Source organism: Ursus americanus, chromosome 2 (assembly GCF_024610735.1).
Source record: "Ursus americanus isolate L20-20 chromosome 2, mUrsAme1.1.p, whole genome shotgun sequence".
In the NCBI taxonomy this organism is placed as follows: Eukaryota; Metazoa; Chordata; class Mammalia; order Carnivora; family Ursidae; genus Ursus; species Ursus americanus.
The window spans coordinates 36,519,949-36,532,557 of record NC_142128.1 but is presented as its reverse complement, the minus strand read 5'-3'; the positions used below and the strand labels follow the sequence as shown (position 1 = coordinate 36,532,557).

Below are 12,609 nucleotides of genomic sequence, written 5' to 3'. Positions count from 1 at the left end.
TTTTCTCTTCTTTTCTTTTCTTTTCTTTTCTTTTCTTTCTTCTTTCCCCATTATTATATTTGTGAATGAGACTCTTGGCTCTTCTGCAGCATTTTCACCTTCTCTTAGAAGCCTGGGGCGGGGTGTGGGCATGGGGGAGGTGGTGGATGTGGGAGGAAGTAGTTCTTCCATGGCGGTGACCTTAGGGTCCCATTGGTCCTATTCACACTATAGGATGCTGGAAGAGGAGAAGGACAAGGAGCAGAGGGAGCGGATGTGCTCTGATGAGGAAGAAGATGAGGAAAAGGGGGGCAGAAGGATAATGGGACCCCGGAAGAAGTTCCAGTGGAATGATGAAATCAGGTGTGCCCAAACTGGGACCTTGCCTCATTGGAGGGTTTGTGGGGCCAGTGTCTGAGCATGTTCCTGTGTTTCTAATGAAGGTTAGAATCATTTACTTTAATCAGGGCTGCTGGAAGCACATGATTGAAACCTTGAAAGAAGCATTTGGGGTAGTTTGAAGTTTTTGACTTCTTTCTACCCCTCAGGGAGCTGCTCTGCCACGTGGTGAAGATAAAACTGGAGAGCTACGATCTGGAGAGGAACAACAAGACCCAGTCTTGGGAGGACTATGTGAAGGCCTTTCTGGATGCTGAGGTCAAACCTCTGTGGCCCAAAGGCTGGATGCAGGCCAGGTGAGGGCCGTGAGCAGCCAGTATGGTCAGTGTGGTGATGAGGTGGAGCGCTGTTGCCGTAAAGAAATATTTGAGTGCTTCTGTTGTGCCTGGCCAACAGGGTCCCTTCCCTTGGGGAGTCACCGTCTAGCTGACTCAACCCCCATCTCACTGGAGTAGTTGGTGGGGTGGGGGGTGTACTGGTTGCTGTGAATGGCTCTTATTCTTCCCTTGAAGAGGGAAGTTATCTGTGGGGTTTTGTCTTTGTCGTTCTCTGTCCTGCTTCAGCTCCGAGTTAGGGCGTGCTCTTCTCACCTCAGTATGCCCTTACCTGTTTTGAGATAATGGCTCCTTGTAGAAGTTCAGAGGTAGGTTCATCTTGGAAACACCTTCCTGTTCTAGACAGAAGTCTCATTTGCAAGTAGCAGGGCTGACTACTTATTGGAGTTAAGTGCTGAACTTCTGTGTTATGTAGCTTCTCAGGTGAATGGACTACAGCTACCATCCACAGGCAGGAGAGCTGGCTGGAGCTAGTGCTCCTCCCCCTGCCCCCACTGTGGGAAAATACACTTTACTTAAAATTTACCATCTTAACCATTTTTAGGTGCACAGTTCAGTGGTTTTAAGTACATTTACATTGTTGTGCCACCATCACCATCCATTTCCATAACTCTTTTCATCTTATGAAACTGAAACTCTGCACCCATTAAACAGTAACTTCATATTCCACCCCCACCCCCCAGATTCTGTGACCACTGTTCTACTTTCTATGATTTTGACTCCTCCGAGTACCTTATAGAAATGGAATCATACAGAATTTGTCTTTGTGTAACTGGCGTATTTCGCTTAGTATAATATCCTCAAGGATTTGTCTGTATTACACATTTACAGAATTGCTTCCTTTTTAAGGCAGAATAATACTGTGTTGGGTGTATAGACCACATTTTGCTTATCCATGCATCCATTGATACTTAGGTTGTTTCCATTTTTTTAGCTATTGTGAATAATGCTGTTAATGAACTTGGGTGTACAAATACCTCTTTGACACCCTGCTTTCAGTTCTTTTGTGTGTATACCTAGAAGTGGAATTGCTGGATCATGTGATAATTGTATGTTTAATTTTTTGAGGGACCATCAATGTTTTCCATAGTGGCTCTGTCATTTCGCATTTCCACCAGGGTTCCAGTTTGTCTACATCCTCACCAGTACTCGATGTTTTCTGGGTTTTTGATGGTAGCCACTGTAATGGACTTGAGGTGGTATCTCCCTATAGATTTGATTTGAATTTTCCTAGTGATCAGTGATGTTGAGCATATATTCATGTACTAATGGGCCATTTATATATCTTTTTGAGATGTCTATTCAAGTCCTTTGCCCATTTTTAAATTGGGTTATTTGTTTCATTGTTGAGTTTCAGGAGTTCTTTCTGTATTCTGGATATTAATCCTTGACACCCTTGAGCGATTTGATTTCCAGATATTTTCTCCCATTTTGTGAGTTGTCTTTTTACTCTGTGAATAATATCTTTTGGTGCACAAAATTTTTAAATTTAATGAAGTCCAATTTGTCTACCTTTTGTTGCCTATACCTTTGGTGTCATATCTAAGATATAAATGTCAGATCCAGTGTCATGAAGCTGAGTTAATTTTTGTATATGGCGTTAAGGGTCCAATTTCATTTTTTTGCATGTGGTATCCAGTTTTCCCAGCACTATCTGTTGAAAAGACTGTCCTTCCTTCATTGGTCTTTGCACCTTTATCGAAAATCATTTGACCACATATGTGAGGGCTTTATTACTGGGCTCTCTGTCTTCTTCCATTGGTCTTTGCGTCTGCCTTTATGCCAATAACACACTATTTGGATTACTGTGGCTTTGTAGTAAGTTTTGAAATCAGGAAGTGTGATTCTCCAGCTTTATTGTGTCTCAAGATTATTTTGGCTTTTCAGGGTCCCTTGAAAATCCACATGCGATGGGTTTTTCTATTTCTGCAAAAAACACATTAAGATTTTGCTAAGGATTGCATTGAATCTGTAGATTCCTTTGGGTAGTACTCAGATTACAATTAAATAATATTAAGTTGTCCAGCCCACGATGGGATGTGTTTCCACTTATTTATGTCTTTAACTTCTTTCAGTACTGTTTTATCATTTTTACCGTTCAAGTCTCTTACGTCCTTGGTGGGGTAATTCCTAAGTTGTTTTTTTTTCTTTTGATGCTGTTGTAAATAGAATTATTTTTGTAATTTCTTTTTAGATTGTTTATTTTTCATGTACAGAAATACAACTGATTTTTGTGTGTGTTGATTTCGTATCTTGCTACTTTGCAAAATTCATTCTAAAATTTTTTGGAATCTTTAGAGTTTTCTAAATAAAAAATCATATCTGCAAACAGGGCTTACCTTACTTCTCCTTTCCTATTTGGATGCCTTTTGCTTCTCTTTCTTGCCTCACTGCTATGGTTAGAACTCATAGTACTATGTTGAATAGAAGTGGTGAAAGCTGGCATTCTTACCTTGTTCCTGATCTTAGAGGAAGTGCTTTCAGCCTTTCACCATTATGATGTTCGCTGAAGGGGTTTCATATTTGGCTTTTATTATGTGGAGGTATTCTTGTTCCTAGCTTGTTGAGTGTTTTTATCATGAAAGGGTGTGGAATTTTGTCCTTTGCCTTTTCTGCATCAATTGAAATGATCATGTTGGGTTTTTTTCCTTCATTCTGTTGACGTGGCATATTACACTGATCAGTTTTCATATGTTGAATCACCCTTGCATTCCAGGCATAAATCTCACTTATTCGTGGGCACCTGCGTGGCTTAGTTGATTAAGCGTCTGCCTTCGGCTCAGGTCATGATCCTGGGGTCCTGGGATTGAGTCCCCCATCGGGCTCCCTGCTCAGCAGGGTGTCTTCTTCTCCCTCTACTACTCCCCCCTGCTCGTGCGCTCTCTCTTTCTCTCTCTCACACTCTCTCTCTCAAATAAATAAAATCTTTAAAAAAAAAAAGCCAAAAACTTCACCTGGTTGTGATGTGTAATGTTTTTAATATGCTCCTGAATCCTGTTTGCTAGTTGTTTTTTGGGGAGTTTTGCATCGGTGTTAATATGGGATATTAGTCTGTAATTTTCTTTTCTTGTGGTGTTTTTGCCTGGCTTTGGTATCAGGGTAATGCTGGCTTCATAGAATGAATTTGTAAGTATTTTCTCTTTAGTTTTTTGGAAAAGTTTGGGAAGGATTGGTAGTAGTTATTTACATAATTGGTTGAATCCCCCCGAAGCCATCAGGTACCAGGTCTTTCCTTTGTCAGGAGATTTTTGATAACTGATTCAGTCCCCTCACTAGTTACAAGTCTAGTCAGATTTTGTATTTCTTTGGGAAATACAAAAAGTCTTGGTAGGTTTTGTGTTTGTAGGAATTTGTCCATTTTAACTAGGTAATCCAATTTGTTGGTGTGCCGTTGTTCATAGTACGCTCTTAGAATCCTTTTTTATTGTAGAATCAGTAGTAACATCCCCACTTTCTTCCCTGATTTTGGTAATTTGAATATCCTTTTGAACATTTCTTAGTCCGTCTAGCTAAGGGTTTGTCAGTTGTATTGATGTTTTCGAAGAACCAACTTTTGCTCTTACGATTTTTCTCTATTGGTTATTTCGTTTTATTTACCTATGCTCTGATCTGTATTTCCTTCCTTCTGCTTGCTTTAGGTTTAACTTATTCTTTTTCTAGTTCCTTGAGTTGTAGAGTTAGGTTGTCGATTTGAGATTTTTTTAATGTAAATGTTTATAGCTGTAAGTACCTCCTTAGCATTCTTTGCGCCATAAGTTTTGGTATATTGTGTTTTCCTTTTCATTCATCTTTAAGTATTTTCTAGTTTCCTTTGTGATTTTTTTCTTTGATCCATTGATTGTTTAAAAAGTGTTGGTTAATTTCCACAAATTTTGTGAATTTTTCAGTTTTCCTCCTGTTACTGATTTGTAACTGTATCTTCTTGTGGTCAGAGAAGCTTCTTTGGTATCTATTTAAATCTTTCTTTTTTTTCCGGATTTTATGTATTAGAGAGCTCAAGCAGTGAGGAGGGGTGTAGAGAGAGAGAGACAAGCAGACTCCCTGCTGAGCAGGGAGCCCAATGGGGGACTCGATCCCAGGACTCTGGGATCATGACCTAAGCCGAAGGCAGACGCTTAACTGACTGAGCCACCCAGGTGCATCTATCTTTTTAAATCTCTTGAGACTTAATTTGCGACCTAACATATGGTCTGTCCTGGGAATGTCCTGTATGAACTTGAGAAGAATGTGATTCAGTTGTTGGGTAGAGTGTTCTGTGTATGTTAGATCTAGTTGGTTTACTGTGTTAAGTTTTCTACTGTCTTACTTGTCTTCTGTCTGCTGTTCTATCCACTATTGTGAGCGGGGTACTGAAGTCTCCAACTCCTATTGTAGAATTGTCCGTTTCTCCCTTCAGTTCTGTCAGTTTTTGCTTCCACTGCAGGAATGGTTATAATTATGATATCTTCTTGCTGTTTTGAAGTTTTTATTAATACATAATGTTCTTCTTTGTCTTATAATCTTTCTTGATTTAAAGTCTATTTTGTCTGATATCAGCATAGCGTCCCCTGCTCTCTCTGGTTATTGTGTGGAATACCTCCTTCCATCTTTTTGCTTTCAACCTGTTTGTCTTTGGGTCTCAAGCAAGTTCCTTATAGACAGCATTGAGTTGAATCATGTGTGTTTATCCATTCTTCCAATCTTTGTTTTGATGGGAAAGTTTAATCCATTCATATTTAATGTAATTACTGATAAGGAAGAGCTTGCTTCTGTAAGTTCAATGACCTGTAAAAACACTGTTCCCTTAAAGTTCTGTCCCCACTTTGGTTGCTGATGTTACAAAACTACATTTTTAGACATTGTGTGCCCCAAAACATAAGCTAATAATTTTTTAAATGCATTAGTGTCTTAAATTATGTAGAAAACAAGATTTGGAGTTACAAACCAAAGTTACAGTAATACTAGCTTTTATACTAGTAATTGTTTTTTTCTTTAAATGTATTAGTCTCTTAAATCATATAGAAAATGAAAAGTTCAGGTACAAATCATTGTTAGGAGAATGCTAGCTTGTTTTTTTAAAGATTTATTTGAGAGCGTGTGCACAGGCGGGGTGGGGGCGCTAAGGGAGAGGTAGAGAGAATCTCAAGCAGATTCTGCACTGAGTGTGCAGCCTGATGCAGGGTTCGATCTCATGACACTGAGATCACGACCTGAGCTGAAATCAAGAGTCACTCACTTAACTGACTTAGCCACCTGGACTCCGAGAAAACTAGTTTTTATAATTGCCCTTGTATTTACTTTTTTGAGATCCTTATTTCTTCACGTGGTTTTGAAGTACTGTCTGGTGTCCTTTTATGTGACCTCTCAGGGTGTCCTTGAGCAGTTCCTGCAGGGCAGTCCAGTGGTCACGATGTCCTTCAGCCCTTGTCCATCTGGGAATATCTTCACATATCCCCCACTTCTGAAGGACAGTTTTGCTGGATATAGGATTCTCGTTGGACCTTTTCTTTTAGCACTTTGTGTTTTGTTTTGTTTTTTTTAAGATTTTATTTATTTGACAGCCAGCGAGAGAGGGAACACAAGCAGGGGGAGTGGGAGAGGAAGAAACAGGCTCCCAGTGGAGGAGCCTGATGTGGGGCTCGATTCCAGAACGCTGGGATCACGCCCTGAGCCAAAGGCAGACGCTTAACGACTGAGCCACCCAGGCGCCCCTCTTTTAGCACTTTGAATATATTAGCCCACTGTCTTCTGGCCTCCAACGTTTCTGATGAGAAATCTGTTGATAATTTAATGTGATGATTTACTTCTCTCTTTGGGCTTTCAAGATTCTGTCTTTGTGTTTTAAAAGTTTGATTACAATGTTTGTGTGGGATTCATCTTGGAGTTCGTTGAGCATCTTGGATGTGTATATTCATCTTTTTCATGGGGGGGTTGTTAGCCAGTATTTTTTCCACTGTTCTCTCTGCCCTTTCTGCCCTCTCTTCTCCTTCTGGGACTTCTGTAGCAGGTGATGTCCCACACGTCCCTCTGCTCTGTTCACTTTTCTTTAGTCTTTTTTCTCTCTGTTCCTCAGACTTGGTGATTTCCATTATTCTCTGTTGCTCACATCTGTGTTTTAACATCTCCAGGGAATTTTTCATTTCAGTTATTGCACTTTAAAGCTCCAGAATTTCTTAATTTCTTTTTAGGTTTTCTGTCTCTTTATTGGTATTTCCATTTTGTTCATATAGTCTTTTTTGACGTTGTCCACATCTTCCTGTAGTTCTTGAGCATCTGTAAGACCATTGGTTTAAAGTCTTTGTCTAGTGTATTTGCCATTAGGTCTTTTTCAGGGAGAGTTTCTGGCTTTTTTTTTTTTCCCTTGAATGGTCCATACTTTCTGTTTGTTTGTATGCCTTATGATTTTGTTCTGTGCATGTGTGTGGAACACTGGACATTTGAATCGAAGGTGCTAATTCTAAAAATCAGATTCTCTCACTTCCCCATAGTTTACCTTTTTTTGTTATTATTTTCATTGCTTGGATTTTTTTGAGATATAATTGACATAAAACATAATATTAGTTTCAGGCGTACAACATAATGGTTTGATATTTGTATGTGTTGTGAAATGCCCATCACGGTAAATCTAGGGATCATCCATCACCTCACATAGTTACAATTTTTCTTTTGACAAGAGCTTTTTTTTTTTTAAGATTTTTATCTATTTATTTGAGAGAGAATGAGAGAGAGAGCATGAGCAGGGGGGAGGGGTAAAGGGAGAGGGACAAGCAGACTCCCCGCTGAGCAGGGAGCCCAATGCGGAACTCAGTCCCAGGGACCTGGGATCATGACCTGAGCCGAAGGCAGACACTTAACCGACTGCGCCACCCAGGTGCCCTGACGAGAACTTTTAAGATTGACTGTCTTAGGGGCAGCTTGGTGGCTTAGTTGCTTAAGCATCCAACTCTTGATCTCAGCTCAGGTCTTGATCTCAGTGTCATGAGTTCAAGCCCCATGTTGGAGCCTACTTTAAAAACAAAACAAACAAAATGAACACCTGCCTGGGTGGCTCAATTAGTTAAGCGTCTGCCTTCAGCTCAGGTCATGATCCCAGGGTGCTGGGATGGAGTCCCACATCGGGCTTCTTGCTCAGTGGGGAGCCTGCTTCTCCCTCTCCCTATGCTTCCCCCCCCAACGCTCGTGCTCTCTCTCTCTCTCTCAAATAAATAAAATCTTAAAAAAAAAAAAAGATTGACTCTCTCAGCAACTTTCAAACATACAGTTTAACTATGGCCCCCATTCTGTATATTGTTTTTGTTTTTGCGAAGGTTGTGGGCAGTCTCTGTGCTTGGGAGCAGCCTGCAGTGTAAACTTAATGTTTTCCCAGGTCTTGTCTGAGCCCTTCCTTAGGCATTTGTAGTCACTTTCTCCTTTTTCCCCGTATACACAGTTATTTTGAATGTTTTGTTTTTTAATATCTCTCTCTAGAAAGTGGGAAAATGAACGGTGAAGGAGGGGAAAAGGGCACCAGTTTTTCAAATCCCTGGAAGTCACCTCAGCCAGAGGGGCAGTGGCTTGCCACAGGTGGGTGGTTTGGGTGGGGGGTGGACAGCTGTGGCTGCCCACCTCTTTTTCTGCTTCTCTGTGATGAAAAGCAGCAGTCAGCAATCAGAGCACAGATTCCCGATACTTGGAGGACAGAGTCATTTTTGCCCACCCTAGTTCCTGTAAGCTGCTTTGGGGACATATGTACGGCTGCCTGCCATAGGGCTGGGGACAGAAGGCTGCAGCTGTGCTAAGAGCTGCAATTGACTGCAGTTTACCCAACCCTATAAGTTGTCAGCCTTCAACATGCTCTAGAATTCCAAAATACTTATTCTATTTTAAGATTTATTTATTAGAACGCGCGTGTGCGAGGGTGTGAGGGGCAGAGGAAGAGGGAGAGAGAGAATCTCAAGTACACTCCACTTTGAGTCTGAGCCAAAATCAAAGAGTCGGATGCTCAATCGACTGAGCCACCCAGACACCCCCAAAATAGTTGTTTTAGATTCATTCAGTGCTGTTGTTGTCCAGGTGGGTAGATAATTCCCAGTGCTTCCTATTCCACCATCTTCCCAGAATCCAAAATAATGGAGCCTTTCTTTGTCTGTGTCCCTTCTTTAGGTGGACTTGCTCTTTTATTTACAGATTGGGCATCTGAAAGTGCCTAGGGAGGGGTGTAAAGAAAATTCTCTTGTGTTTCCCTGGAAAAAGACATGCTGTGGTCACTCCATATTTGACTCTTGGAAGGGATGAGAATCAGCAATAAGGAAAGCACTCCTGCCTTTAGGAGAAAAATCACTATGAGAAATTTTGGGGCAGTGCCATAGCTTTTTTGGGTCACTCCTAGACGGTTTGCTTTCAAGTGGACAGTGTAACCACTGTAGGAATTAAGCTCATCAGGTTACTGACATTTAAGGTGTAATAGCCACTGAATACCAGGGATGGCAGGAAAGCTCTAGAAGTGGAGTGCCTGCCTTCAGGGGGTTTCCGCAGACTGCCAAGTGTTCTCTGTCTGTTTCAGGACTCTGTTTAAGGAGAGCAGACGAGGCCACGGGCACTTGACATCAATCCTGTGAGTGTCTCAGTATTTTCTCTTCTCAGGGCAACTGTTATTTTCACCTCCTTTGTGTGGATCTCCTCTAAACCTTTTCTGTGTTCGTTCCTTTGAACAGGGCCAAGAAGAAAGTAATGGCCTCTTCCAAAATCAAGATGAAGGTGAGTCAGCCCACTTAGGTTATGTGCTGTTCTCCTTTCTCACCAGCCATGTGTATGAAACCTCTTAGGCGACTGGAGCAGCTCACTGAGCTTTGCTGGGTCTGGGGGACAGCTCTTCAGGATGGCACCCTTGAGGCTGTCCAAGAGGCAGCCTGGCCCACCACAAGGGCCTGAGGTTGGCAGGGCAGAGGCCTGAGCCGGGCCACTTAGTACCTTCCAGCCTTAGTTCTAGGAGACAGTACCCACCCGGCCCGTTCCTGGGGGGCGGGGATAGTGGTCGGATTTAAATGAAGTCTTCCTGACAGCCCTTGGAGGAGTGAAGAGCCCCTGCAGATGTGAAGGTCTTACAGTGTGATGATACTCCTTTCGTGGAAGAACACTGCTAGCCAGGTGCGGTTCGCCTGGAGCTGCACCGGAAGGGACAGATGCCTTTGTTGTGTTTGCCTGGCAGAGATGGAGGGTACTGAAAACCATCTTAGGCATTGCAGAAGCCTTTCAATGTAGTAATAATGGCTGTTTTACTGAAATTTTTAACAGCCCATGAGGCTTCATAGTGTCCTTAACTGTACATAAACAGGTCCATGAGAATAAGCTGTGTAAATTCTGTATTCTAAAGTATCTGTTGAGATCCTACAGTGTCTCAGACAAACTGCCTTAAGCATGTGGGATGTGGGAGTGATGAGGTAGACCCTGCTCCCACTCCCATGACAGGACTCTTCCTTTGCACCCAGCTGAGGAGACAGACGCTGGAGAAGACCAAGGAGGAAAAGAAAGCCAATTTAAGGCAATTCTCATGCCATGCATCATTTTCTGATTGCAGCCAGGAGAACTCAGAGACAGTGTGAGGCCAGTAGGGAGAGCATGTCTTTGCTCGAGTCTTATACTTTTTCAGAAACAGAGAAGAAGAGTTTCTTTGTGGGTGGATGGGTACTTAGCAAGAAAACATGCCTGGTAAGCCCAGCCCCAGCCAGACAGACAGGAGCCAGAGGGGGTGAAGGAGTTCAGCACTTTCATGTCCAAGCAGGCATGGCAACCTCTCTCTTCCTGTCTTGTATTGTGATTGTACAAGAAGGCCTGGTTCTTTGGGCCTTGTGGTGTTCTCACATTTGTGTTCTCGCACAGGGCCAGTGTTAGCACCTTCGGACATTTCTAAACATCAGAATTTCTACTTTCCTTTAGGAATCGTCTACTAAGCCCGATAAAAAGGTTTCCGTCCCACCAGGCCAGATTGGTGGCCCCCTGGCTTTGCCTTCAGAACACCCAGGAGGAGGCCTGAGCACTGGGGCTGCAAACCGGGAGCTCTCAGCCCAGGCACCTGGCAGCCTTGCTAATCCTGCTCCTATCAACCTGGAGGACTCATTGGATGGAGACTTGATCCGTAATTCAGCCTCCTCCTTGGAGGTGGTGTCTAAGGAACTGGCTGTGCTGAGCAGCAGAGCAGGTGGGAGCTCTGAGTTCCCGCTTCCGGCACCCTCAAAAGCACCTGCAGAGAAGATGGTGGGCGTCATGTGTTCAGAAGAGAAGAGGAACTTTCCAAAGCCCAGCCCTTCTGCCCCGTCAGCCTCTAGTTCTCTGCAGTCTCCCCTCAATTTTCTGGCAGAACAGGCTTTGGCACTGGGGCAGTCCTCTCAGGAGAAAAAAACAGACAGCTCTGGCTACAAAGAGCTGTCTTGTCAGGCCACGCTCAGCAAGGGCCTGTCAGAAGTGCACCAGTCCAAAGCAAAGCACCACGGCTTGCCACGGACGTCTCCTGCGCCCCAGGCGGCAGCTCCTGTGCCTGGCCCCCAAGTCAAAGTTTTTCATGCAGGCACTCAACAGCAAAAGAGCTTCACCCCTCCAGCTCCTTTTGTCAATAAGCTCCAGGGCCCAAAGCCTTCCTCCCCACAGTGCCATCGTTCCCTCCTCCAGCTTGTGAAGACAGCAACCAAAGGCCAGAGCTTCCATCCTTCCACGCCGGCCTCTTCAGGAGGCGCACCAGCCTCCAGCAGCAACTCTCATAAGACCCCAGCCTCGTCCTCCACCGCCCTGAGCCATCCAGCAAAACAGCATTCATCCAGCTCTTCAGGGCCATCTTACAAGAATAGTCCCTTCGCCAGCTCTGTCTCTAAACACGGGGTTTCTTCTGGCGGCTCTTCCTCTGGAGGAACACCAGTCCAGAGCTCTACTTCCGGGAACCTGCTCCCCGGTGTACAGCCTCCCTCCACAGGACAGTCTGCCAGCAGGCCTGTCCCAGGCTCTGCGGTGAAAAAACCACCTGTTTCCCAGAAGCTGACCCTGGTGGCCCCTCCGGGTGGTCCAAATGGAGACTCCAGTGGTGGGACCCAGGGAGTGGCAAAGCTACTGACCTCCTCCCTGAAGTCCAGCGCGGTTAGCAGCGTGACATCGTCTACCTCCTTGCCAGTGAGTGTCCTGGCACAGCAGCCCACCCCCCGTGGGTGTTGTGGACAGGGCCGCTTGCCTTGCCCTGCTCGGAGAGTGAGATCTGACACTGAAGGTCAGGTAGGAACAGTGAGCCTGGAAATTGGAAGGAGGACTGGGCTTCCTGTTTTCAGGTCTTTACTTTTCTGGTGGTAGGAATCTTAGGAGAGCCTGAAATTTCTGAGGCTGAGCAGAGGGAAAGGACTTGTTTGCAGGGTTGCTATGATCCTGGCTGGTATAGGACGAGCCACAAAACTCCTTTCTGTCCAAACAAGTAAATGAAAATGCTGTCACCTCTGAGATCGTCAGCTTTGTGGAGATGTTCATGCCCCAGGAAGATCAGTATCATGGAAGAGTGATTCTTTTGGTTGGGTTTTAAATGACTCTGCAGGTCAGACAAAGGCAACTTGACAGAGTCTAGTGGTTAATGAGGCTTGCCTGTGGGTAATTTACAAGAAGTTTGGATGCAGGCTGGGGACATGGGAGAGAGCAGTTGTTTTCATTTTTCCAATATATAAAAAGGTTATGTGGTTACAAAGATGAAACTGTAGAAAGGTATGTTCAGCAAGGTCTCACCTGCCTCTGTCCTGTCCTACCTCCCCTGCAAGGTGACTATATTCCTTAGTTCCACTTTTTTCCTGTTTCTTTCTAAAAACAAAGATCAATACATACAAATACATGTGTGTATGTTTTATGCATATAAATATGGACACACCAGTGTTGGTATATGCCTACATCTGTGGATGTCTACAGAAGATATCCT

At 43.8% G+C, this 12,609-nt stretch overlaps 1 protein-coding gene across 4 annotated transcripts in view; it reads left to right on the top strand.

Moving 5' to 3' along the window:
- The window catches only part of UBN1 (ubinuclein 1), a 36,446-nt gene that overhangs the window by 18,456 nt on the left and 5,381 nt on the right, over window positions 1–12,609 (top strand). For 3 of the 4 annotated variants that reach the window (XR_015728102.1, XM_045783938.2, XM_087870715.1), the window contains 5 exons: window positions 214–342; window positions 528–674; window positions 9,235–9,285; window positions 9,386–9,428; window positions 10,608–11,927. Coding sequence is in view for 3 of the 4 variants with exons in the window: in XM_045783938.2 (XP_045639894.2) it covers window positions 214–342; window positions 528–674; window positions 9,235–9,285; window positions 9,386–9,428; window positions 10,608–11,927 (1,690 nt within the window). In the remaining variant the exon portion in view is untranslated. The remainder of the gene's footprint in view (window positions 1–213; window positions 343–527; window positions 675–9,234; window positions 9,286–9,385; window positions 9,429–10,607; window positions 11,928–12,609) is intronic. The other variant, XM_045783940.2, reaches the window with a different exon arrangement.